Source organism: Podarcis cretensis, assembly GCF_951804945.1.
Source record: "Podarcis cretensis genome assembly, chromosome: 4".
Taxonomy (NCBI): domain Eukaryota; kingdom Metazoa; phylum Chordata; class Lepidosauria; order Squamata; family Lacertidae; genus Podarcis; species Podarcis cretensis.
The window spans coordinates 3,827,297-3,853,666 of NC_137173.1; the positions used below are offsets into that span (position 1 = coordinate 3,827,297).

The 26,370-nt window shown below is 46.8% G+C and overlaps 2 protein-coding genes and 1 long non-coding RNA gene across 3 annotated transcripts in view; 2 read left to right on the top strand and 1 right to left on the bottom strand.

Moving 5' to 3' along the window:
• The window catches only part of LOC307214833 (uncharacterized protein), a 67,947-nt gene that overhangs the window by 18,145 nt on the left and 23,432 nt on the right, over window positions 1–26,370 (top strand). The gene's annotated exons all lie outside the window — the stretch shown is intronic.
• Window positions 1–26,370, top strand: part of LOC307214751 (uncharacterized protein) — a 73,273-nt gene that overhangs the window by 18,118 nt on the left and 28,785 nt on the right. The window contains exons 3-4 of the mRNA XM_079973724.1: window positions 21,164–21,272; window positions 22,056–22,138. Coding sequence (XP_079829850.1) covers window positions 21,164–21,272; window positions 22,056–22,138 — 192 coding nt within the window. The remainder of the gene's footprint in view (window positions 1–21,163; window positions 21,273–22,055; window positions 22,139–26,370) is intronic.
• The window catches only part of LOC307215243, a 45,240-nt gene continuing 30,122 nt past the window's right edge, over window positions 11,253–26,370 (bottom strand). The window contains exon 2 of the long non-coding RNA XR_013838420.1: window positions 11,253–11,474. This is a non-coding gene — a long non-coding RNA (uncharacterized lncRNA). The remainder of the gene's footprint in view (window positions 11,475–26,370) is intronic.

The following is a 26,370-nucleotide window of genomic DNA, read 5'->3' on the forward strand; positions in this document are numbered from 1 at the left end:
CCTTCCTCCTGGTCCTGGATTTTGTCAGTCCTTTTTGTCCCATTAATCTAGCGCATTAACCTGGTATCCTTAAATCCGAGGCCCTCAAGTCCCCTCCATGTCCCTTCCGCAACTCTTCTTCATATTTTCCTTTCACTCGTGGGAACTCCAGCTTAGTAATTTTTTTGGCGGATATTGAATATAAATTCACCGTCCAGTCACGCTTCCTCTGAGCCTTCTCTGCTAGGAAGCTCTGACCTGGTAGGATAGCAGAGTAATGCAGCGGTCCTGAGTCCATGTGAGAAAGGGATAAATCAAGTCCAAAAGACAGATCGGTTCTTATCTTTAGAAGAGTTTATTTACAAGCCATAAATCAGTCTCTCCATCGGAAACCTCCGCCATTCCAAAGGCATTCCTCCGTGCTTTCCAAAAGCACACAGACAGCTCCGTTGAGCTGTGTCTCTCAGCGTCTCTCGGTAGAACTGAAAGTAACTCTCACAGACAAAGCCTGTGATGTAAGGCCCTGCTTCCGGCCCCTCCCAGATGCAGGGCACCACTGAGTTTTAACCCTGTCTGTTCCAAACTCCACACCCCCTCTTGTCCTGCATCTGGGGACAATAGCCAACAATGCTTTCCCCATACACAAACCCTCACAGAACTCCTCGTGCTTCTGGAAGGTTAATGGTTTTGTGAAACCATCAGCGAGGTTCTTGGTTGAGGGACAGTATTTCAGAGCAACTAGCCCCTCACGAACGCTCTGACACACATTTTGAAAACGTATGTCCAAATGTTTGGTCCTCGCCTTGAACTGCCCTGTCTCAGCCAGTTTTAGACACGGTTGATTGTCTTCATGCACCACAACGGGCAGACAATTTTCTCCACAGATTTCCTCGACCAAACACACATAGAACTCCAACTCTCTGCAAGCATCTGATAGCGCACTGAACTCAGCTTCAGTAGATGAAAGCGCTATGAGACTTTGCTTCCGGGACCTCCACCCAATTACTGAGTCCCCAAACTTCACCACTAGACCTGACACTGATTTGCGATCCTCAAGGTTAGCCCAATCCGAGTCCACCCAAGCAGTCAGCTTGACATCTCCTTGAGCTGACAACTTAAGACAAAAGTCTTTGGTATCTTGCAGGTAACGCAGCACCTGCTTTATACCATTCCAGGCCTGCACACTAGGACTTGAGGCCTCTCTACTGAGCAGATTGACAGCAAACGCTATATCTGGTCTGCTCCACTGTGACAGATACAACAGACTACCCAGAGCTGACTGAAAGAGCTCAGTGTTTTCGAACACCACACGTTCTACTTGCTGACACTCCTTTACAAAACCAGCCTCCATGGGTGATCTGGCACCTGAACACTCAGACATCCTGAACTTCTCAAGCAACTGTTCAATCTTACCTTTCTGGCAAAGCAAGAAGCTTCCATCACTTGCTTTTGTGATCTGCACGCCCAAATAGGATTTGACATCTCCAAGCTGCTTCAGCTTGAACTGCTTTCCAAGCTCTCTAGCAAACTTTTCCACCTGTTTACCTGTCTGTGCCATGATCAAAAGGTCGTCAACAAACACCTGGATCACTTCCTGTTTTAAGCCTGACTCTTTAATGTAAAGACAACTGTCTGCAAGAGATCTCTTAAAACCTAGCCATTCTAAGGCTTCATATAGGCACATATTCCAATTCCTGGCAGATTGACGTAATCCATAGATGGATTTGTGCAATCGCCACACAACACCTGGCTCACTGACTTCAAACCCTGGAGGAGGAAGCATGTACAACTCCTCCTTGAGATCTGAGTTCAGGTAGGCGACATCTACATCAAAATGGTTCACCTTCCAACCTCTCTGTGCTGCTATCGCCAAAAGCGTTCTCAGAGTTTCCGCTCTCGAGGTTGGCGAATATACCTCTGTGAAATGGATACCCTTTTTCTGTGTGAATCCTTGGGCCACTAATCTCGCTTTATACTGTGGTTCTCCTGCTTCTGTGGGTTTCAAACGGTAAACCCATCTGCAGCTAACAGCTTTTTCGCCCATTGGCAACTTCGTGAGAGAGAACACACCTAGAGACTCCATTGAGTTCATCTCCTTCTGCATCACCTCATGCCATTTGCTAACTTCTTCCTGAGGCAACTTCTTAACATCCTCAAAGGATTCAGGCTCACATCTAGCCACACCAACCCAGACACTAGTGGCTTCATACCTTTCAGGTGGCTTTCCCTTCGTTGATCTTGCTGACCTCCTCAGCGTGAATTCTGGAACTGCGCCTGATTCACCTGGATCAACCCTACTATCCTCTGTGTCAGACACATCCCCCTCTAACCTGCTGCGCTGTTTCGGGCGTACAGCTGGTTCTGCTGGTGAGGATGGTGCACTCCTTAGCTCAGACTTGATAGTGACCTGTGGAGGGGTCCTAGGACTCCCTTTTGGAGAAACTGGCACTGGACCCTGTTGCTGTGGACCACGCGCATCGGCAACAGGTTCAGCTTCGCCTTCCTCCTCTTCCTCATCTGAGTCTGACAGAACATCTGGGTTCCCGTGAAGACGCTTCCACCCACTCTGCGCGCAAAACTCAGCACTGCCGCTAATAAGCAGCTTAGACTGGTTGCCAGTAGGGTATGTGAAATGCCACGCCTTTGAACCCGGCTCATAGCCCACAAAGATCATCCTCCTAGACCTTGGCTCACCCTTTCTGCGCATGGCTTTTGGAATGAGAACCCAAGCCTGAGAACCAAAAACATGGAGAAACCCCACCTTCGGCTTCTTCTGATGCAACAAGTAATACGGTGTGTTGCCTACACTGGAATTGTACACCCTATTCTGCACAAAACATGCTGTCCGATAACTCTCTGCCCAAAAGCGCTGTGGCAAACCTGGGTCTGCCAACATAGCATTCGCAGATTCCTGTAATGTGCGAAGCTTTCTCTCTGCAACCCAGTTCTGTTACGGAGAGTAGGGGGCCGTCAATCGATGATTGATACCTTTCTGCCTGAAAAACGATTGCAGCGCAGAACCTGTAAACTCCCCCCGCGATCAGATTGAAAGGAAATCACCCTGGTAGAGAACTGTAGTTCTATCACTGTGATCCAATCCCTGATCAATGCAGCCGCTTCTGACTTGCATTTAAGTGCAAAAACCCAACTAAATTTCGAAAAATCGTCAATCAGAACCAGAACCCACTTAGACCCAGCTAAAGAAGGTGTCGGCATGGGACCTGACAAATCTGCATGGACAAGTTCAAAGGGTTTGCTGGTTCTCCTCTCTGATCTGGGATATGGGCAAGTTGTGACTTTCGACTGCTTACAGGCTTGACAATCTAGGTATTTGTCACAAGCCTTGAACCTACAACCAATGGTGTTCTCTGCGGCTTTTCTCACAAGTGACCACCCAGCGTGCCCGAATTTTCGGTGCCACAAGCGAATACAACCATCGTGTGGTGGGACATTTGCACACTGCACATGGGCATCTTCAATGGACTCTCCACTAGCCCCATTTTCCACCAGCCCCATTTTTCCACCAGTCCCATTTTCCACTAGTCCCATTTTTCCACCAACCCCATTTTCAACAGGCATCTGCACCAGAAAGAGCCTGTCTGTTCTCTCAACACTGTAGATCTTCTTTCCATCCCTGTAGAAGGAACAACAAGTGTTAGAAAAATGAACATCGAACCCAGCATCATTTAAGGCTGTTACACTTAAAAGAGAGTGCGCAAGCTCTGGGACAACATAAGCTTGCACCCAACAATCCAAGAAAGAACAATATAAAGACCCAGATTCAGTCAGTGGTCTCTTAGATCCATCTGCCATTTTGACATAACGTCCAGTTTTAACTGTCTTGCAGTTCCTCAGGAGCCCACCAGATGGCACAAGACAGTGAGTGGCTCTCATATCGATAATTAGAGACAAAGTGTCTCTCTGGCTGTCTTCCAAAGCTGCCATGGCAACGCTCGCACCCCCACCGGGGCCTCTGCAAGTGTCAAAGTCAGTGTCCTGCCTGGTTGCCATGGACACAGCCTCCCCCCGATCAAGGCTTTTGCCTTTTCCCAGGGCCGCTGCCGCAGCTGTGAGATGATAAGACGCCTTGTCTTTGTTTTTCTCCTGGCCTGCCGCTTTCCCACGTCGCTGCTGAGAAACCGGTCTTGGGAAACTGCTTTGTTGACATTCCACGTCGGCTGGCCTCCTTGCCGCCATCCTGTGCCTCTAGCGGACAATTGCGGACCAGATGTGTGCTGCTACCACACCGATAGCATCTCTTGGAAACAAAGGCTCTCACACAGTCCTCACCACTCCTGGGTGCTGCCCCCCCGCTCCTTCTTGGGGTGCAGCCTGTGCTCTCTTTCACAGCCCTCTGCCGCTTTGATTCTTCGTCAATCAAACGTCCGCTAATATAATCGATCGTAAGATCTTGCGGCGGCATCGTTTCCATCGTTAGAACCAAGTTCTCATAACTCCTGTCCAAAGAGCTTAAAAGCGTATAAGCCTTAAGTTCATCTGGGAAGGGCACATTGAGCCGACGCAGCTTACTGAAAATAGTCAGCACCTGGGCAATGTGATCCCTTATCGGTTCCCCTGGTGACAGCCTCTTCTCAAACAGAGAACGTATCGCATGGATCTTAGCCCCAGCTGTGGTCCTCTGATGTATCCTAGTCAGAGCAGACCAAATCTGATGACAGGTACGTAAGCCATCAATATGAGGGAGCTGCGACGCTTCAATCGCCATCACTACGTGGGACATGGCTTTCTTGTCTTTCTTTGCCGCTGCAGTGGCCCTCTCCACATCTGTGGCTCCTGCATTGGGGCCGGCCACGACTGGATCAGCCTGCGTGCATTCCCACAGCTGCTTTCCCTCCAGCCAATAGTACATGCGCTTATTCCAGTCCTCCCAATTGGTGCCATTGAGCCTTTTGAAGGGGATATTGAAGCTCTCATGGCCCTGTGCCTGAGCAGCCATCTCCTCCCCCCGGGGCTTTCAGCGTACTCACATGTCTGCCAGCAAGCTGGACGTCCGAAGCAGCCGTCTCTCTTGGCTCTTGGCTCCGCTCCCCAGCATCTCCCACTGCCCTTCCTGGCAGGAGATCACAGCAACTCAAAGCTGGCAATTCTCCTCCCTTCTCACACTTGTCAGGAAACACGTAACGTCCATAACCTTTGCGGATATTGAATATAAATTCACCGTCCAGTCACGCTTCCTCTGAGCCTTCTCTGCTAGGAAGCTCTGACCTGGTAGGATAGCAGAGTAATGCAGCGGTCCTGAGTCCATGTGAGAAAGGGATAAATCAAGTCCAAAAGACAGATCGGTTCTTATCTTTAGAAGAGTTTATTTACAAGCCATAAATCAGTCTCTCCATCGGAAACCTCCGCCATTCCAAAGGCATTCCTCCGTGCTTTCCAAAAGCACACAGACAGCTCTGTTGAGCTGTGTCTCTTAGCGTCTCTCGGTAGAACTGAAAGTAACTCTCACAGACAAAGCCTGTGACGTAAGGCCCTGCTTCCGGCCCCTCCCAGATGCAGGGCACCACTGAGTTTTAACCCTGTCTGTTCCAAACTCCACATTTTTGACCCTTTTCAGCAGATCTGCCCCATTTCCATAGTCCAGACTAAACACATGTGGTATTTCAACACCCGTTTCAAATTCCCTCCAAAATTAAGAGCCCCCACAACTCCAAACATCTGACGGCCCATTACCAGACTAAGAAAGTCCAAACATCCCTGCATGGGAGGGTCAGTCCAACCCCCCATTTCCAAACCAAACTTTATCTTTCCAAATCTGGTTTTCTCCAAATTCATTTGTCAAATCCAAAGGCTCATGATCCTGCAGGGCCGCAACTCCCTCCATTTCTGGCACCCAGGATTCAGCAGTATCCTCTTCTCTCGTCTGTGCTGTCAAAGCACACTCCTGTTTTAGATCCTGGGTAGGCTCCAAATAGTTTCCTACTGCCTGTTCAAAATTTCTGGCCGCATTAGTCATCAAGTCCGTCTTCTGGCTTAGCTAATCCAATAGGGCATTTATTCTACAGAAAGCACCCAACAGAGCTTCTGAAAACATTGTCCTACAAGGTCACCAATCCTTTCCCACGATTGTAATCTGTAACAGCTGCCAGCTCCTGAAGTTGGTTACAATTTCACAGTCTCCCTCTAGGGGGAAAACTTCTGTTTATTCTTTCTCTTAAGAACAATAGCAACAAAGTTTCTTTTTCAAAAAATTCAGTCAATATTTGTTCCTTTGAAATGCGAAAGGAAACAATAGAGTCACTATGTTACTCTTCTTTTAGCTGTCTGTCAAAAACATTTGTCTCTGGTCAATGAGCTTCAAACGTCAGTCCTGACACTCCGCTCCAGGATCAGGACGGTGGAAAGTTACTTTACTTTAAACTCACTTCTGCAGGTTTAAACAGTCCAAAAAAGAAAATCCCCCTTCTTCTCCTGCTACCGAAGGGGGCTCCACGATTTTAAATGATGAAGACCAGACCTTTAAAAGTAATTTTCTAAGCTCTAGTTTACGTTGTCTTTGCTTTGTTCTGACTACAAAGAAACAGAAGACTGACTTCCTGTTTAGACCTTCCCGTTTCAGTACCGAATTGAATTAAAATTTTGAGTCCAATTCCTCTCTACTGGCTAATTCTTATTTAAAGTCCAATTGTTCAAGTTTCAAGTACTCACGGGTGATTCTTTAGATGCCAAATTGTCCCAGGAAAAAGGGGGGGGACGCTAAAGGTGCCCGCTGAGTCCCATGGTCACAGGCTTCATCCGCCTGTGATTTTTTAGAGGGTCCCCGCTTCGCCGCAGCGGATACGACCCGTTTCACGCGGAGCTGGTCCCTCCAGTTCAGAGGGAGTCCGCCATTGCCGATGGTGCCACCCCGGAAGTCCTCCAAACTGCAGCTTTACTGCAGCTTTACTGCAGCTTTAAAGCTGCATCTTTACTGCAGCTTTTCTCCTTTTGTAGTCATGGCCCTAGTGATGCAGGTGGCCTAGGGACGCAGGTGGCGCTGTGGGTTAAAGCCTCGAAAGGTCGGCGGTTCGAATCCCTGCGGCGGGGTGCGCTCCCGCTGCTTGGTCCCAGCGCCTGCCAACCTAGCAGTTCGAAAGCACCTCCAGGTGCAAGTAGATAAATAGGGACCGCTTACCAGCGGGAAGGTAAACGGCGTTTCCGTGTGCGGCTCTGGCTCACCAGATGCAGCTTTGTCATGCTGGCCACGTGACCCGGAAGTGTCTCCGGACAGTGCTGGCCCCTGGCCTCTTGAGTGAGATGGGCGCACAACCCCAGAGTCTGTCAAGACTGGCCCGTATGGGCAGGGGTACCTTTACCTTTACCTTTAGTCATGGCCAGCTGTACCCAATTTACCCAGAGCTTACAGAAACTGTTCTTAAAGGTACAAACATCTTTACTGTTTCTATGCAGAATGTTTTTTCCCCAACATTTCCTGCCTTTACCAGTCTGATTTTGTAGTGACTGAGTCTCCTTATACCTCTTCAAAAATATAGAAAGGCCAGCTTTGGTTTAGTTTTTCATCTAATTTCTTCATAACTGTAGCCTTGTTCACGTAATAGTACAATTTTACATCACATTCTGGGTGACAAGTCAACTCTTTGTGCCATTTTTAAAATTTGATTATGTTTTTCAACCTCACTAAATGACCAACTTGATAGCAATCACATAAGTTACTGACAAAAGTCAACCTAAGCAAGTTGTGCTTCCTTTTCTTGGTTATTTGGCTATATGGTTTGATAGAATATGGGTAATTGAAAAAACTTCGTTGGATTGCATTCTTGATTGCATTCTTGATCAAATTATCTTTCCATTGATATATAAATTTATAATATTACTCCAAAAGAAGAACAACACTTTTTTCCAAGTCTTCCACAATTTTGACCAGTACTTTAAATCAAACAAAGCAACATTCAACAATGCATCAGAATCTCATAATAAATATGTTGGTTAATGACAAACAACACAGGTAATGAACACACACCCAACTCCCTTGAGTTCTTCTCCATTTGTTCCTGAGGCTCTAATCCCTTTTTGTCTCCATTGCAGATTGTGATGAATCGGAAATTGAGAACAAAGGTGACCACAATAAAATCCCCAGGGAGGAGAAGCCACGTAAAAATTTGGAGTGTGGAGAAAGCTGCAGTCAAAACTCCCATTCCACTTCCCATCAACAAAATATCATTGGAAAGAAAGTCTATCAGTGCATGGAATGTGGAAAGAACTTCAGGAACAGCTCCAATCTCACCTCCCATCAAAGAATTCATACAGGGGAGAAACCCTATCAGTGTGTGGAATGTGGAAAGCGCTTCACTGAAAGCTCCAACCTCACTTCCCATAAAAGAATTCATACAGCGGAGAAACCCTATCAGTGTATGGAATGTGGAAAGAGCTTCAGTCAGAGCTCCCATCTCACTTCCCATCAAAGAATTCATACAGAGGAGAAACCCTATCAGTGTGTGGAATGTGGAAAGAGCTTCAGGAAGAGCTCCGATCTCACTAAGCATCAGAGAATTCATACAGGGGAGAAACCCTATCAGTGTGTGGAATGTGGAAAGTGCTTCCGTCAGAGCTCCGATCTCACTTACCATCGCAGAATTCATACAGGGGAGAAACCCTATCAGTGTGTGGAATGTGGAAAGAGCTTCAGACAGAGCTTCCATCTCACTTCCCATCAAATAATTCATACAGGGGAGAAACCCTATCAGTGTGTGGAATGTGGAAAGAGCTTCAGGAAGACCTCCTTTCTCACTTCCCATCAAAGAATTCATACAGGGGAGAAACCCCATCAGTGTGTGGAATGTGGAAAGAGCTTCAGTCAGAGCTCCCATCTCACTTCCCATCACAGAATTCATACAGGGGAGAAACCCTATCAGTGTGTGGAATGTGGAAAGAGCTTCAGAAAGAGCTCCCATCTCACTTCCCATCAAACAATTCATACAGGGGAGAAATCCTATCAGTGTGTGGAATGTGGAAAGAGCTTCAGAAAGAGCTCCAGTCTCACTTCCCATCACAGAATTCATACAGGGGAGAAACCCTATCAGTGTGTGGAATGTGGAAAGAGCTTCAGAAAGAGCTCCAATCTCACTTCCCATCACAGAATTCATACAGGGGAGAAACCCTATCAGTGTGTGGAATGTGGAAAGAGCTTCAGGAAGTGCTCCTCTCTCACTTCCCATCAAAGAATTCATACAGGGGAGAAACCCTATCAGTGTGTGGAATGTGGAAAGAGCTTCACAGATCGTTCCTCTCTCATTTTCCATAAAAGAATTCATACAGGGGAGAAACCATATCAGTGTGTCAAATGTGGAAAGTGCTTCACTGAAAGCTCTTCTTTCACTTCCCATCAAAGAATCCATACAAACGTTGGAAAAACCAGTATACAGCTTTAGGAGCAAGGCAAATCCACACCTTTTTAACCAGGCCTTTTTCTGATTGACATCTAATGCTATTTTAACATGTGATGTTTTGTGTTTTTATGTTGTGTTTTTATGTTCTAAGCATTCTGAGACATGTGGGTGTAGGGAATACAGCCACTCTTAAATTCCTAGGGGTCTTTGCCCCCCCCCCATAAAATATTTGAGGAGGCCACCCCCCAGGTTTTCTTTGTGTATTTTTCAAATGCAACCTTTTATTCTTCCGCTACTTGGCATACAATTTCGCTTTCAATTTGCCCCTTTAAGAAATTTTAAAAAACCGCACAAAGGTCATGAGAAAAACAAAATACAAGAAGATACAAACGTGGACAAGTCCCATCTTTGCGGGCCAAACACAAAAGTTGCTTTAAAGGAGGCTTTCCCAAACTTGGGTCCCCAGCAGCTCCTGGGACGATAGTTTCCATCATCCCTCCCCATTGCTCCTTCCAGCTAGGGATGATGGAAGTTCTAGTCCAAAAACAGCTGGAGACCCAAGTTTCCTTTAAAGGGAAAGTAGGCTGGCCCTGTTATTCCCTCTGCTGGCCAAAAGCACTGCTCCAGAATCTGAACCACCCCCAGTACTCCTAATTGGAATTTATAGAGCGCAAAACTGAAGTTTGATCGGCACTTCAACCTCTAGTCAGCTTCTAGGTGCTTTCTGCACCACCTAGAGTACCCACAGAATTGTGGCTTCTACTGGCAACACACAAAGGAGAACAAATGAAAGACAAACACAATGAGCAAGAAAAAACCTGGAAAGGGCCATACCAAATAGACATCCGGTGTGAAGAGGTCACTTTCCCCATTGCTGAACAATGCCACAGGTAGAGGTGATGAAATGCTAGAAGTGTTCTCCGGGGCAAGGGGAGCTGCTGAGAAATAGAACTTCGGGCGCAAAATATTACTTTTTTAAAAAATCACTGCCATTATAGGCATTGTCATTCTAATGGTGTGCATGCACCATGTGATTGATAGTGCAAGGCGGGCCTTACCTGGCCCCCACCAATATTTTATTCAAGTCGGCACAACTGGTCAGGTGATTTAAATCACCTTCCTTTGCACATGTTCCAGCTTGCCAAGATCCTCATTTGTGCTTTTTAAAATGTGTTTGCCCATCATCTGAAGATTTTACAATATAAACATACAGGATGAAAGCATGGCTTTCTCAAAAACAAGACAAGCCAGAGAAATCTCTCCATTTTTATTCTTTTCTTTTTTTGGATGGAGTTATACACTTTGTTGATCAGGGAACTGCTGTGGAAATTGTGTATTTTGATTTCAGTAAGGCTTTTGACAAAGTCCTCTGTGATATTTATGTGAGGAAGCTGGTAAAATGAGGCTCAATGAGGTAACTCTTAGGTGGATTTGACTGACCGAACCCAAAGAGGACTCCTTCATGGTTCCTCCTCATCCTGGGGAAAAGTGACCAGAGGGGTACTGCAGGGTTCTGTCCTGGGCCCGTTGTTGTTCAACGTCTTGATAAGTGACTTGGATGAAGGAACTGAGGGGATGCTCCTCACATTTGCACACGACACGAAACGGACCATAATGGCATCCTCTCTCTTCCTCAGCAACAGACAGGGAGACAAAGAACAGTGCAAAAGCACAGCAGAGCAGAAGAGATAAGACTGACTTCTGTTCTTACACTTTCCAAGCCTAGGAAAGTAAACAGGGGCATGTGACATACTAGCCACATATCCAGCAACGGGAGGAGTGAATTGCTAACTCACCACACATGATTGCAGGTGATATAAGGAAAAAAACCTCCTCCTTTTTCCTTATGGGGTACCCAAGGGCCCATATAGAGTCTTTTTGTAGGTTCTCTATTGGTAGGAGAAAATAACAGAGACCAACCAGAGAATATTGAGAAGCAAAGCAGCTATTAAGCCTCTTCTTTATTAACTGTTGCAACAGGGTGCTCCCCCACAGGCAGGAGAGAGGAGGAGGACCCCGAGCCATGCATGCAAGCCCTTATATAGACATTTTTAATTGCCTGCCCTGGAGTCCAAGACCACCCCCAGAAACATCATACATACATCACAGAAAAGGCAGTCTACAACAGAAATCTGAGTGCATTGTTTTTACCTTGAGAAATATTTGAGGTGACTGAAAGAGTGAAATATGGCTTTAGGACTTTTCCTGTGGGTTTTGGACATGTGGTTTATATATCTATATATGTGTTTGCTTGGTACATTTAGATTTATATTTACTAAAAAATTTAATAGCAATTCCTCCCTTTGGGGCTATATTTTTTTTCTAAAAAATTGTTGCCCCACAAATAATAACTTGGTATGTTGCAAATGGATGCCTTCGTGTAAATCTTACGAGACTTGCATGTCAGGCCTCTTAAAGCTGTTTGCAGATGTAGCAGTGCATATAGCTGGACATAGGATATCACATAAAAAATAACACATGTTGCATTTTGTTACTAAATTACTTGTGGCAATCTAGCACTTTGGGAGAAACATTCTCCGTAGTGGTCTATGCTTTACACTTAGCGGGAAGGTCAAATAATGAGTGAAAAATGCAGTTTGTTTTGTTTCTGCCTTTTGTGTGTGTTCCCAGGTGTCAAAGCTAGCTCTCCTCTGGTCTCACACCTTCATCATAGCACAGCAGCAACAATCCCTGGTGAATCCCTGTAGGGCTTTCATATTGACCATGTCACCTTGTAGTGGCACTGGTTTGGACATTTCTTGAGAGAGATGTCTTTGCCTTGGCCTTTCTATGGGATTTTTATTATTATAGGCTTTGGTCTTCCACTCTAGGGAAGTTGCTCAGTTGTTCCTAAGGAACCAAAAAGCTAATTGCAGCCTGGATACAATTGCCGAATTCAAACGGAGTCCAATTAGAATTTATATAGCCCCATGGTTCTCCGACGCAGAGTTCCGGCCCCACCTGGTGGTGGCGGTTGGCCTGGTCCTTGTTCGCATCTTTGGCCTGGCGCAGTTGCTCCATCAATAGTTGGTGCTGAGACTGGAGCTCCTGGCAGCACGTCCGGAAACAAACGCGGATGGTAACCGTAAGTGGCCTGGAACAGGGTCTGCTGGGTGGAGGCGTTCACCGCGTTGTTGTAAGCGAACTCCTCCAATGCCAAGTGGTCAACCCAGTCTGGAGGTACTCCAGGTTCCGGTGGTCGGTTCTCACTTCCACCAGTTGTCTTGCCCCCTCAGGATAATGGCCCCTTGTGGTGATGATAGGTCCTTGCGGTTCCGGAGTGCTGCCAATTCCTGAACTGCTGCCATCTTCTCGGAATCCATCTGCACCCATCAGGGGAGAGCTGGTGATCAAGGAAGTCCACTGACCGCTGGTGGAACTTTCACTTGCTGAGCTTAGCATACAGGCGTTGCTCCCGCAAGCGCGCCAACATGGACCGGACATGACCCTCGTGGCGAGCTGGGTCGTGGGAGTAAATCAGAATGTCACCTAGGTACACTACCACGTACTTGTCTAGCAAGTCCTGGAACACGTGGTTGATGTACTGTTGGAACACGGCAGGCGCACTGCACAACCCGAAAGGCATTACCAGGTATTCAAACTGCCCATACCGGGTCCCAAATGCTGTCTTCCACTCATCCCCGGCTTGGATCCAAATCAAATTGTAGGCCCCCCGAAGGTCCATCTTGGTGAACATCTGCGCCCCTTGCACCCGTTCCAGCAACTCTGCAATAAGGGGCAAGGGATACCGGTCTGGGATGGTAATCTTATTCAGGGCCCAGTAATCATGGCAGGGACAAAGCTCCCTACACTTCTTAACGAAGAGTACTGGAGCGGCGGTGGGTGTGGTAGAGGGCCGAATGAACCCGCCCCCCAGGTTCTTGCGAAGGAAGTCCTGCAAGGCTTAGTGCACCAGAACCATGAGGTGTTGCAATTCCACCAGTGAGGGCCCATCATGCGATGTCTGGGACCCCTGGGCCATCAGGGGAGAGGCGAGGCCGCGCTGCCCCAAGTTGCATTTTCTCCTCCAGCGATTTGGCTGTGGCTGTGGAACTGCTGGGAAGGACCGGAGCCTGGAGTTGGGAGTGCTGGCGGCCCTGAGCCTGGCGATGGTCCTACAACCGATCGTCTATCTGCAGTCTCCGTTGAATGAGGGCGTCCAGCGTGGTGGGGCGATCCATCATGGCCAGCTGGTCCAGTATCTCATCCGAAAGCCCCTCGAGATACTGGTCCTGAAGGGTGGAGTCATTCCAGGACAAGTCCTGTGCCAACAGCTGAAATTCTGTGGTGTAGGCGGCCACTATGGACTTGTCCTGTTTCAACCGCCGAATCGCCCGATTGGCTTGACTCCTCTTCTGAGGGTTGCCGAACGTGGTTTCCAGATGGTTGCAAAACGCTTTATAGTCTGTCAGCAAGGGAGAGTCTTGCCGGAGCAGCGGCAATGCCCACTTGGCCACCCGGTCCTTCAGCAAGCTGATCAGGAAGTGCACCTTGGTGTGGTCATCGGGGAAATTCCGGGCTCGACCCTGAATATACAGCTTAGTCTGGGCAAGAAACATGGGAAAGCTGGCTGGGGACCCATTGAATTTCTCCGGCAAGGCCACTGGGTACTTGCCAGAAGCTGGGGCGTCGGCACCAGGAACTAATAAGGTGCCCAAACGCTGCTGAAGCGCTGTAGCTGCATTGCTTAGCTGATGAACGGTGTGGGTCAAGACCTGGTTTTCCTGAGCCAATGCCACCAGCACAGCCGCCTGGTCAGCCATGACTTCTGGTTCCTCCCGAACGCACCCCAACGAAGGGGGAGTGTGGGTGTGGCGGGAGCAAACTGTGCTGGTCCCATGGGTTACCGGAGAGGCTAGGTCCAAGTCTGGTACGTGGTCAAAGATGCAACGTGGAGGCAGTCCGTAGTAGCTGAAGCTGGGTGCAGGGCAGGGAGTTGGGTGAAGTCAGGAACAGGCTTGCAAGCAGGTAGCCAGGGCGGGTCAGGAGCTCAGGCAGGAACTAGCAACCAACAATGTTGCTTCTGCAAGTTGGAACTGGGGCTGGCCGGCTTTTTTCTGCTGGAGGGTTACCGGACCCAGAGGCAACCTCAGCTTTCTCTGACGGGACTGAGTGGAGCACCTGCAGCTAATGGGTCCTCCAATACCTCAGGAGCCAGAGCAGACTCAACTGGTGCCTGCACCTGAGGTTCCAGCACAGGTGAGGACCCTTCAGGCTCATGCCCCAGCCCCGGCTCAGCTGGTTCTGGAGGCGGGGAATCCTGTGCAGGCTGGGATCCCTCAGGTTCAGCATCCAAGTCTGAATCCCAGGCCATCACACCTTGTCAACAATGTGGAACTGTAGTAGTCCCCAATTTGGACTTAGCAGACATTTGGTCTTTATGAATGAACTGATTTATTGGGACCTCCATCTATATTATTGCACTTTATGTGTTGTTTATGTGCAAGATAAACATTTGATATTGTGATAAGAATATATAGAAGAGTATTGTTTATCTGAATGCACAGCCGGTTACGTCTTGTGTGTTTGTCCATTCCAGGAACAGCATTCCTGACCCAGATGTTCACAGGAAGTCCCTAAGATGATTCCCCTTTCAAACAGGATACGTGAACCTAGGCCAGTAGAGTCCTCCTCTCCGGCAGACGGACAACCCCTTCTTGTTCTTTTTATTAATGATTATTATTGAAATTTACAATCACCAACCAACCCCCACCACCCACCACCAAAACATCACATCTTATTACATGTATCCTACTTTGTGTTTCATAGATCCATTAGCTTCCGTCCTTCCCTTCCACCAGTTTTCCTATTCCATTCTATAGTTTACAGATTCTTTAATTATAAATTATACCATGACATGAGATTTATTTCAATCCTGCCAATGTTTTCATATTTGTACAATTCTCACTTATATAAACCATAAATTTACTCCATTCTTTTTGGTACTTTGTCTCCTCCTGATTGCGAATTCTGTGTGTCAATTTAGCCATCTCAGCATACTCAACCAACTTTATCTGCCATTCTCTTATCATCTGCATCTCCTGTTGCTTCCACTTTAGAGCTATCAGAACTCTGGCTGCAGTTGTTGCATATAAATATAATCTTTGATCTATCTTTTTAATCCCTTCTCCCACCAAACCTAGCAAAAATTCTTCCGGCTTTTTGGGAAAACTGTACTTAAACATCTTTTTTAACTCGTTGTAAACCGCATCCCAAAACTCTTTTATTTTATTGCAAGACCACCACATATGATAGAAATCACCATCTTTTTCCTTGCACTTCCAGCAGGTTTTACTATTTGTTCTATACATTTTTGCCAATTTGGTGGGAGTGAGATACCAACAATAAACCATTTTCATAACATTTTCTTTTAAGGCAGAACAAGCAGTGAATTTTATGCTCTCATTCCAGAGTTTGGCCCATACATCATATTCTATGTTATGTCCTAAATCAATGGCCCATTTTATCATAGCCTCTTTTATAAATTCAACTTTTGTGTTCCATTCTAGTAAGAGATTGTACATTTTTGATAATAGCTTGGATTTACTTTCTAAAATATCTATTTGAAATTTCGATTTTTTTATCCTCAAATCCTATTTTTTATCCTCTTTAAAGACATCATTGACTTGATGGTATTGCAACCATCTGTCAATTTTTCAGCAATACACTCATAGGGCTTTAATTACAACCTTTTGTCGGCCTTCATCAAAATTTCCTCATATGTGGCCCCTCTCCCTAGTATGTTCAGTTTGTTAACTGTTAATATATCAATTGGTGACAGCCACCACGGTGTTTTCCTTTCCAACAAATTCTTGTTTCTTTCCCAGACTTCAAATGAGGCACCTCTTATCACATGATTTGTAAAGCCCTTACGTACTTGTTGAACCCCTCCAAATCTAACAAGTCTAGGTTCTCCTGAGTTATCCAGTCCTTTGTCCAACATAAACATGCCGCTTCATAATAGAGTTTCAGAACAGGTACTGCGAACCCCCCTCTTTCCTTCTTATCTTCTGTCAATATTTTAAATTTAATTCTTGGTCTTTTCCCTTGCCGTAAGAAACGCGAGAGAGTTTTTTGCCACTCTTTGAATTGTCTTAAACCGCTTATGATCAGAATTGTGTGGAACAAAAACAACATTTTCGGTAGTAGATTCATTTTGTTCGCAGACATTCTTCCCGTCATTGATAGCTTTAATATGTCCCATATTTCTAATTCTCTTTTAATCTCCTTCCAGACTGGTTGATAATTGTCATCAAAAAGATTTATATTCTTTGCCGTCATCCAAATTCCCAGATACTTCCCCTTCTCCAAAGCCCCTCCCTCCCCCACTTCCCCATGGGGGTCTCCCACACCACCCACTACTCATCAGGATGGCTTTGGCCGTCTCCTGCTTGGAGCACTTCTGGGTTCGGAGCCCCCTGAGCTGAGCTGCCTGGCAGTTCTGAATCACCTCCTGAAGGTACAGCTGATCTTCCTCCAGCAGCTGAAAGGCAAAAGTCAGGCTGTCAGTTCCTCACGAAGGGAGGGCTTCTCCACCTCCGAGAGTGCCGAGTGGGGGGCAAGGAGAGCAGGTCTGAGTCCCTGCTCTGGTTCTCTCCAATACTCACCCCTGGGGGAGGGATGTGCAACCGCAGCACATCTGCAAAGAGAAGGACATGGGGACAGGTGAGTCCCCATGCATCGTCCCCGGGATGAGAGGAGGAGGTGGCGGCGGCAGGGAGCCGGGCAGGGAAGTTGCTGCTGGGGATGAAGAGGCGGCGGCAGCAGAGGCGGACTTCTCTCCCTCTCTGGTGCTGCTGCTGTGAGGCGCTTGCCAGCCCACCGGCCCCTCCTGAGCGGGATATGGGTGGGCGGACAGGGTGGGTGGGGGAGAGGCGCCGGGCCCGCCTCGTGCCCTGACAGGAGCCGCCGCGGGCGCCCTTGACGCGGCGCCCCTCATGCCGCCTCGAGAGTTCTTGGGGGGCAGCGTGACTCCGCCGGGCCCCGCCCCTCACTCCGCACTCGGCTTCAGGGCTGTGAAGGGAGCCCGCCTTCCTCCTCGCACGTGGCGAGTCGTCGGGGGAGGTTGAGAAACCACGCACATTATTCATAATAATAATAATAATAATAATAATAATGGTTTTAAGACTCCCCCCCCCCAAGGAAAAGGCACTTTCTTGCCCTGCCCGTGGGCCAGGAGGTCGTGGCGGGCGAGGCCTTCAGCAGCGGGGCCCTTATTTGCGCTGCCAGCCTGACCTTCACCCTCTTACATATAGAGACGCGGAGGTGCAACGTGAATACAGTATGATATTGGGGGGGGGAGGTAAGCCCCGCCCTGCATAGTTGATCACATTGGCAATGCCCATCAACTGGGGGACTGGCCCCCTGAAATGTTTTATTGGGGGGCCTGAAGCAGCGGCGTAGCGTGGGGGTGCAGGGGGGGCCGGGCGCAACATCTTGGGGGCGGCGTGCTCGCACTCGAGTGCTAAAATCAACGGGTTAGGGGGCGCAAATTACTTGCCTTGCCCTGGGTGCTGACAACCCACGCTACGCCACTGCAGAACAATGGGGGTGGAGACGCTCTTTTGGGTATGCTGGGCCGAGGCCGTTTAGGGCTTTAAAGGTCAGCACCAACACTTTGAATTGTGCTCGGAAACGTAGTGGGAGCCAATGTAGGTCTTTCAAGACCGGTGTTATACCTCAGCATGGCGCAGGGACTGACTGAGCAGGTGGCGAGATGCTTTCAGCCTCGAACACTTGGCGGGTTCTGAAATGGTCGTGCAGGCCAGATTCACAACCCTGGAGGGCTGGATTCGGCCCGCGGGACATAGATTGAGGACCCCGATCTACACTGACTGGCAGCAGCTCCCCAGAGTTTCAGGCAGGGATTTCGTCCAGCCCTTGCAGGAGGTGTCAGGAGTTGACCCCGGGACATTCTGCATGCCAAGCAGATGCTCTAGGGCTCCCCATATTTCACTAGTCTTTCAACGTTATGCTATTAGCAACCGTGGAGATTCCACCTCCCTCTTTCGAAAGGAGGACACTCACCTGATCAGTAGTAATAGTAGCAGTAGTACTAACAATAATAATTTATACCCCACCCATCTGGCTGGGTTCCCCAGCCACTCTGGGCAGCTTCCAACAAAATATTAAAATGCAATAGTCCATCTAATATTAAAAGCTTCCCTAAACATAATAACAACCATCCATTTCTGGAAAGGGAAATGGCATACTTTTGTATATTAGTATAAAAAGAATGCATAAGAAAGTATTACTCATGATGAGAATAGGATTTATTTATTTTGAACTTCGCTGGGTTCCTCCTTGGCAGCCAGTGCGATTGTTTCAGCAGGGCTGGAACTCAGGACCTGCTGCCTTGAGGGTCATCTAAGAGCAGTTGGGCACAGATCGGACGGCCATCTGCCATGGATGCTTTAGCTGAGATTCCTGCATTACTGGGGGTTGTAATAATAATAATAATAATAATAATAATTATTATTATTATTATTATTATTTATATCCCGCCCATCTGGCTGGGTTTCCCCAGCCACTCTGGGCGGCTTCCAATCAAACACTAAAATACAATAACCTATTAAACAGGGCTGCCTATTTAGGGAACTAGACCCGGCCCCCTCTTGCTTCGGGTTGGACTAGATGACCCTGGGATCCCCTCCTCTCTCTCCACTCCGGAATTCCAGGAGGAGCTTCCTTGCCTCCTGCAAAGCCCTTTTCCCTGCAGGCTCTTCCTCTGGTTTCTGGCCAAGGGAGGGAGATGCTCAGAGTCCAGCCAAGAGCCTCACCCCCAAAAGGATATCTGGGCATGGGCGGAGCCGGGGGGGGCAGCTGCCCCCCAAAATCCATAAGAAATATTAAAAATCTGAGAAAGGGCTGAGCGAGGGAGGACTCGGCTTGGCAAGGGTTAAAGGGAACTGAGCTGCCTTCCTAGAGAGGCCAGGAAGCAAAGGGGGGGCAGGTCCTCCAGAGCCAAGGCCCCTCCCTCCCCTGTCCTTTCCTGCTTTGTGTCTCTCCTGCAAGGGCCGAATAGCAGCCCCCTCCTGGGATCTGGTGAGTCTCCTCTCTCTCCCCCCAGAGGGTGCGGTGGGGAGACGGGGGGGGGGTTCCCAGGGCTGCAGCAGGGGAGGGGGCCTGGGGGGGGGGGCCTGATCTGCTCCTGCGGGGGGGGACCCCAATTCAGGAAGGAGAGGGTCCAGCCAGGGAGGGGCCAGGTCTGCCACGCTCTCCTTCCTGCAGATCAGAGGATCCCTGACTCCCACGAAATCTCCCTTTTTAAAACAAAATAGTCCCTGGGACTTTAACTCTGTGTGACGTCGCTCAGCCTCATTGCACAACAGAGGAAACATGTGCAAATGGTTTCCCAAAGCTGGACGAGGCGGTGGACTAGCCCCCCCCCCCAAAAAAAAACCCACGGGGAGGGAGGAAGAAAAGGTGGGAGAGAAAGGAGACGAGTAAAGAGAGGGATCCCAGCCCAGAGTCTGGCTGCTGCATTGTTATCCAGTTTCCCAGTCGTCTCCCAGGGCAGCTCCCCACGGAGGCCACTGCAGCAATCCCCTCGCACCCAGAGCATGGCATCCCAGGACCACATCCTCTCTGTCCCAAAGGGATTGTTGCTGGCAAAGCAGCCGGAAATGGGCAGGGACCTTGGCATCAATGGCTGTGGGGGGGGGGTTAAGCTCTCTAATAAAATAATAATAATAAATTAGCTGCCTAAATTTCAAGGGAGATGTATTTGGCTCTGCCCACTTGGCCCTCAGAGCAAAGAAAAAGAGACCCCACCCCAGGGGTCTGCCTGGAGAGCGGCAGAGAGTCCAAGTCCAAGAAAAGGAGACAGAAGCAGGGCAGTGTGGGTGGGGGGAGAGCAACTCCTGAGGACCCCCGGATGAGACCCCCACTAGAGCCAAGCATCCATTTTTCAAAAGATACAAATGACTCCCTTGTCAGTCAGTTCTGACTTCATGCATTGACTGGAAGGCAGGAGCAACCAGGCTGATTCACCTCACAGAAATCCCTTCAGTTGCCTCCACATTTTGCAATCTTCCTTCTAGGAGGGCTAGAGGGTGCTTTCTCCTTCTCCTCTTTTTAAAGAAGATCTCTCCTGGTTTGGGCTGTGGTGCCATCCAGCCCTGGTACCTGTCAAGACACATCCATGCTTCCTTACAGATTCTGTTGTTTCTTCTGACCTACAAATTCTGTAACAGAACAATGTATTTGCTTTGTAGGATTTGCTAGAGCTTCTCATTCAGACAGACAGAACTTGGCAGAAGACCAAAGGGTTTCTTCTAATCTCTCAGAGGCTTCCTGAGAGCACAGATGGATGTGCGAGACTCAGCTGGCCCTGGAACAGGAAGAGACCATGGCAGCCAAACTGGGAGCAGTGGGGGGTTCTGGGAAAACTCTGTGCAGAAGATCCTGGGTGAGGAGGACACCCTCCGCTCAGAGGTGCAGAGCCAGCAGGTGAGGCAGTTCTGCTGCCAGGAGGCCAAAGGACCCCGAGAGGTTTGCAGCCGACTCTACCACCTTTGCCACAAGTGGCTGAAGCCAGAAAGGCACACGAAAGCTGAGATGCTGGACCTGGTGATCTTGGAGCAGTTCCTGGCTGTCCTTCCACCGGAGATGGAGAGCTGGGTGAGGGAATGCGGAGCGGAGACCAGTTCCCAGGCGGTGGCCCTGGCCGAAGGTTTCCTCCTGAGTCAGGCAGAGGAGAGAAAGCAGGTGAGAGAGACTTTCCTCTGGATACTCCCAAGGGGCTCCAAACAGGACAGAGAACATCCCATAATGGTCTGCTGATGGCCCATCCTTTTCCTGGGAAGGCATCCATGGAATGAGATTTCACACCCTTACAGTTGTTTCTTTTTCAGGGAAAGGATCATTTTGTAGAAATGGACTTGGATTCCTGTGAGGCAGAGAGGCCTCCGTTGGACACCAGAGAGAGTCCACTGGGTAAGGAGGAAGGTGGGTTTTCTCCGTTTGGTCTTGTTCTGTTGGTTTTCCAACTCATCTGAGGGTTCTTTTCATCTTGTTTTGGGGAGAACAGTTGGGAACAAGCGTGCAGAGGAAGAGAGAAGTATTTCTGCACAACTAACATATGAAATGGGCACAAACGTCCAAATGCTCTCAGCAGGTGTGGCTACCTTTGAAGGTGACCCGGAAACTGCAATTAATCCAGAATGCAGCAGCTAGATTGGTGACTGGGAGCGGCTGACAAGATCACATAACACCGGTTCTGAGAGATCTGCATTGGCTCCCAGTATGTTTCTGAGCACAATTCCAAGTGTTGAAAGCCCTAAATGGCCTCGGTCCAGTATATCTGAAGGACATCTCCACCCCCCTCGTTCTGCCCGGACACTGAGGTCCAGCCGCTGAGGCGCTTCTGGCAGTTCCCTCATTGCGAGAAGTGAGGGTACAGGGAACCAGACAGAGGGCCTTCTCGGTAGTGGCGCCTGCCCTGTGGAACGCCGTCCCAGCAGATGTCAAGGAGATAAGCAGCTATCTTATTTTTAAAAGACATCTGAAGGCAGCCCTGTTCAGGGAAGTTTTTAATATTTAACACTGTACTGTTTTTAACACTTGATTGGAAGCCGCCCAGAGTGACTGGGGAGACTCAGCCAGATTGGCGGGGTATAAATTATTATTATTATTATTATTATAGGCCCATCTGAAGTTAGAGATGCCCTATTTCACCTGTGAGAGAAGCAGGCACTCCTGGCATCCTGCTTACCTTTTTTTCTTTTGCAGGAGACAGAATGATGCCGGCAAAACCTCCTGGTCCATCTTTTCATGGAGGCAGAAGGGAAGCAGCAGCTGTGGAACCAAATCAGGTCAGAGGAAGCTGCCTTGTGGGGACAGAGGCCGAGGGATGGCGCAATGGAGGAGCAAAGGCAGGCTGCACAATGGTGCACTATTTGATCCCTTGCCAGAAACCCCAGAGAGGAGGGGAGTTAGAAAGCTGTCGGGAGTCGGGGGCCTTTACTCTCGGCAGCGGCTTTTGTGGAAGAAGAGGCTCAGGGAATGAGCTGCTGTTCTCATTAGGCCTGAAACTCAGCCAAGTCTGTGAATATCGTGTTCTTTTTTTATTATTATTTTTAAAATTTTTATTACATTTTCAGTTTAGGTAAAGGTAAAGGTACCCCTGCCCGTACGGGCCAGTCTTGACAGACTCTGGGGTTGTGCGCCCATCTCACTTAAGAGGTAGGGGCCAGCGCTGTCCGGAGACACTTCCGGGTCACGTGGCATTTTCAGTTTACAGAAAAGAAAAAGAAGGACAAACCAGAAAAAAGAAAGAAAGAAAAACAATCCAACTTTCAAAATACATTTTTAGGTTACTAACTGGACTTCCCCACATCTCCCTCACCCTGCGTTCTTTACAATAAACATATCAGCAAATTATTACCTTGTTTCGTATCTTATTTATATCTTTCAGAGTGTTTTACTTCTAAATTTAAAGTACCTTTTGTCAAATATTTATACCTTAAGATAATACATAAAATAACTTTAAATTTCAACTTTTTCTTACTTATAACTTAACTTTCTATTTTCCTAATCTAATTGCAGGTGCTAAAATTTCCAAGTCATGCAGATTCTTAACATTCATACAACTTATAATGTTTTTGTAAATAGTCCTTAAATTTCTTCCAGTCCTCTTCCATTGTCTCTTCTCCCAGATCTCGGATTCTGCCAGTCATTTCAGCCAGTTCCATATAGTCCATCAACTGCGTCTGCCACTCTTCCAGCGTAGGAAGGTCTTGTATCTTCCAATATTTTGCAATGAGTATTCTTGCTGCTGTAGTTGCATACATAAAAAAAGTTCTATCCTTCTTTAACACCTTTTGGTCCACAATGCCCAGGAGGAAGGCCTCTGGTTTCTTAGGGAAGGTGTACCTAAACACCTTTTTTAACTCATTATAGATCATTTCCCAGAAGGCCTTCACTTTTGGACAAGTCCACCAAAGATGAAAGAATGTCCCTTCAGCCTCCTTACATTTCCAACATTTATTATCAGACCGATGATATATTTTTGCAAGTTTGACTGGGGTCATGTACCACCTATATATCATTTTCATAATATTTTCCTTCAGGGCATTACATGCCGTGAATTTCATTCCAGTGGTCCATAACCTTTCCCAGTCTTCTAACATAATGTTGTACCCAATATCCTGAGCCCATTTTATCATGGCTGATTTGACTATCTCATCCTGGGTGTTCCATTTAAGCAGCAAGTTATACATTTTCGAAAGCGCCTTGGTCTTAGGTTCTAACAGTTCTGTCTCTAATTTCGATTTTTCTACCTGGAATCCTATTTTTTTGTCTGACTTAAAAACCTCTTGAATTTGAGCATAATGAAACCAGTCTTGCACCCTATTCTTTCATTTTTCAAAGCTCTGCAGCCTCCAATTATCTCCAATTTTTTCTATTATTTCCCAGTATTTCGGCCATCCGGCCTCCATATTGGTTTTTTTTCGAACCTTGGCCTCCGCTGGTGATAACCACCTCGGGGTCTTACCTTCCAATAAGTCTTTGTATTTTGTCCAGACCATAAATATAGCTTTCCTGACAATATGGTTTTTAAACATTTTATGAACCTTTACCTTATCGTACCACAAATATGCATGCCATCCAAAAACATTATTATACCCTTCCAGATCTAGGACGTCAGTGTTCTCAAGGAGTAACCAATCTTTCATCCAGCAGAAAGCCGCAGCTTCATAATATAACCTTAAATCTGGCAGGGCAAACCCCCCTCTCTTTTTTACATCCGTTAATATTTTAAATTTTATTCGGGGCTTTTTGCCCTGCCAGACAAACCTAGAAATATCTTTCTGCCACTTCCCAAAACACTCCACTCTGTCCACGATCTGTAGGGTCTGAAACAAAAATAACATCTTCAGCAATACATTCATCTTTATAGCTGCAATTCGACCCAACAAGGAAAGTTTCAATCTTGACCAGGTCTCTAAATCTTTCTTAATTTCTGACCAGCATTTTTCATAATTATCTTTAAATAGATTCAAATTTTTGGCAGACAAGTTTACCCCTAGGTATTTTACCTTTTTAACAACATTTAACTCTGTCTCTTTCTGAAACCCATCTATTTCCAAAGGTGTCAGATTTTTCTCCAAAACCTTGGTTTTTTGCTTGTTCAGTTTGAACCCCGCTACCCGACCAAATTCATAAATTAATTATAACACTCTCTTCGTACTAGATTCTGGCTCCTGTAGTGTTAAAACCAAATCATCTGCAAAAGCTTTCAATTTAAATTGTTTCACTCCGACCTGTATTCCTTGTACCAACCTAATCATGTTCAAAAGCACCTCCAGAACAGAAATAAATAACAGAGGGGATAGGGGGCAACCTTGTCGTGTTCCTTTTTCAATTTTAAATTCTTTTGTCACCACATTGTTTACTATCAGTTTAGCTTTCTGCTCTGAATAAATTGCCTCTATTCCATTTTCAAACCCCCGTCCCACTCCCATCCCTTCCAAATTTTTTTTCATAAACCTCCAAGAAATGTTATCAAAGGCCTTCTCCACATCAACAAAAATTAACACTGATTTTGTATTAATGTTGGTTTGCAAAAGTTCCAGAATATCAATAATATTCCTAGTATTATCAGACAAATGTCTTCCTGGGAGAAAGCCTGCCTGGTCCTTGTGAATTACTTCATTTAATACTTTTTTAAATCTACTTGCCAAAATATCTGCAAAAATTTTGTAATCCACATTTAGGAGTGAGATGGGACGGTAGTTCTTAAGTTGAGTCTTTTCAGTTTCCACTTTAGGGATCAATGTGATGAAGGCTTCTTTCCACGATTCCAGTGCCTTCTTCCCCTCCAAAATCTGATTGCATACCTCCATTAATGGTTGTATCAAATAATCTTTCAATATCTTATAATACTTGGAGGTAAGCCCATCCGGACCTGGAGATTTGCCTAGTTGCATATTCTGGATGGCACCCTCTATTTCTTGTTGTGTTATTTTATGATTCAGGATTGTTCTCTTTTCCTGGGCAAGTTTTGGTAAACCATTTGTTTTCAAAAATTGGTCTATCTCCTTCTCCTCTTGTGGCCCTTGAGTATAGAGCTTTTTGAAATATCTCTGGAAACACTTCCTAATTTCTTCGGGTTTCTGGATATCTTTCCCTTCAATCTCTAGATTGGTGACTGTATTCAATTTTTGTCTCTTTTTCAATTGCCATGCTAATAGTTTCCCACACTTGTTAGCTGATTCAAATGATCTTTGTTTCATTTGTTTAATTTTCCACTCAACTTCTTGATTTATCAGTTTTGCGTACTGTGCTTGGTAGAATTTAATTTCTCTCAAGATCTCCTTCGATTTTGGCTTAGATCTCAACTTTTTCTCTCCATCCCTTATCTTCTCTAAAATCTTATCTTTTTTCCCATTCCAGATTCTTTTCTTTATCGTGTTCTGTTGTATCAGAAACCCTCTCATAACTGCTTTGCTTGCATCCCAGATTGTTCTCCTTTCCACCGTAGTATTCAAATTTATTTCAAAATAATCTTTCAAGGTTTTTTGGGCCTTCTTCACAATCTCCTGATCTCTTAATAGGGTGTCATTCATTTTCCATCTAAAGGAGCCGATTGGAGTAAGTCTTAATTCCATTTTCATAGCGTTATGGTCGGAGCAAGTTTTTGGGCAGATTTCCACTTTTCTAATCATAGGTGCCAGCCTTCTAGTTGTCCAAATTTGGTCTATTCTTGTCCATGACAGATGAGCCTCAGAAAAGAAAGTTCCTTCTCTACCTAAGGGATTCTTAGTCCTCCAAATATCGATTAAGTCCATATTGTCAGTTAGTTCAAAAAAAGTTTTGGGTAGTCTGCCATCTTTTGTTAGACTTAGGTCTTGTGACTTATCCATATTTGTAGAGACCACTCCGTTCATATCTCCCATCATAATGATGTTGGTGTAGTCCAAATAGTCCAGGATTGTCTCATGCAGTTTCCTATAAAATTCTGATTTCCCCTCGTTCGGTGCATAAATTCCTAATAGCAAAAATTTTTCTCCTTGGGCCTGTATTTCAATAGCCAAAACTCTTC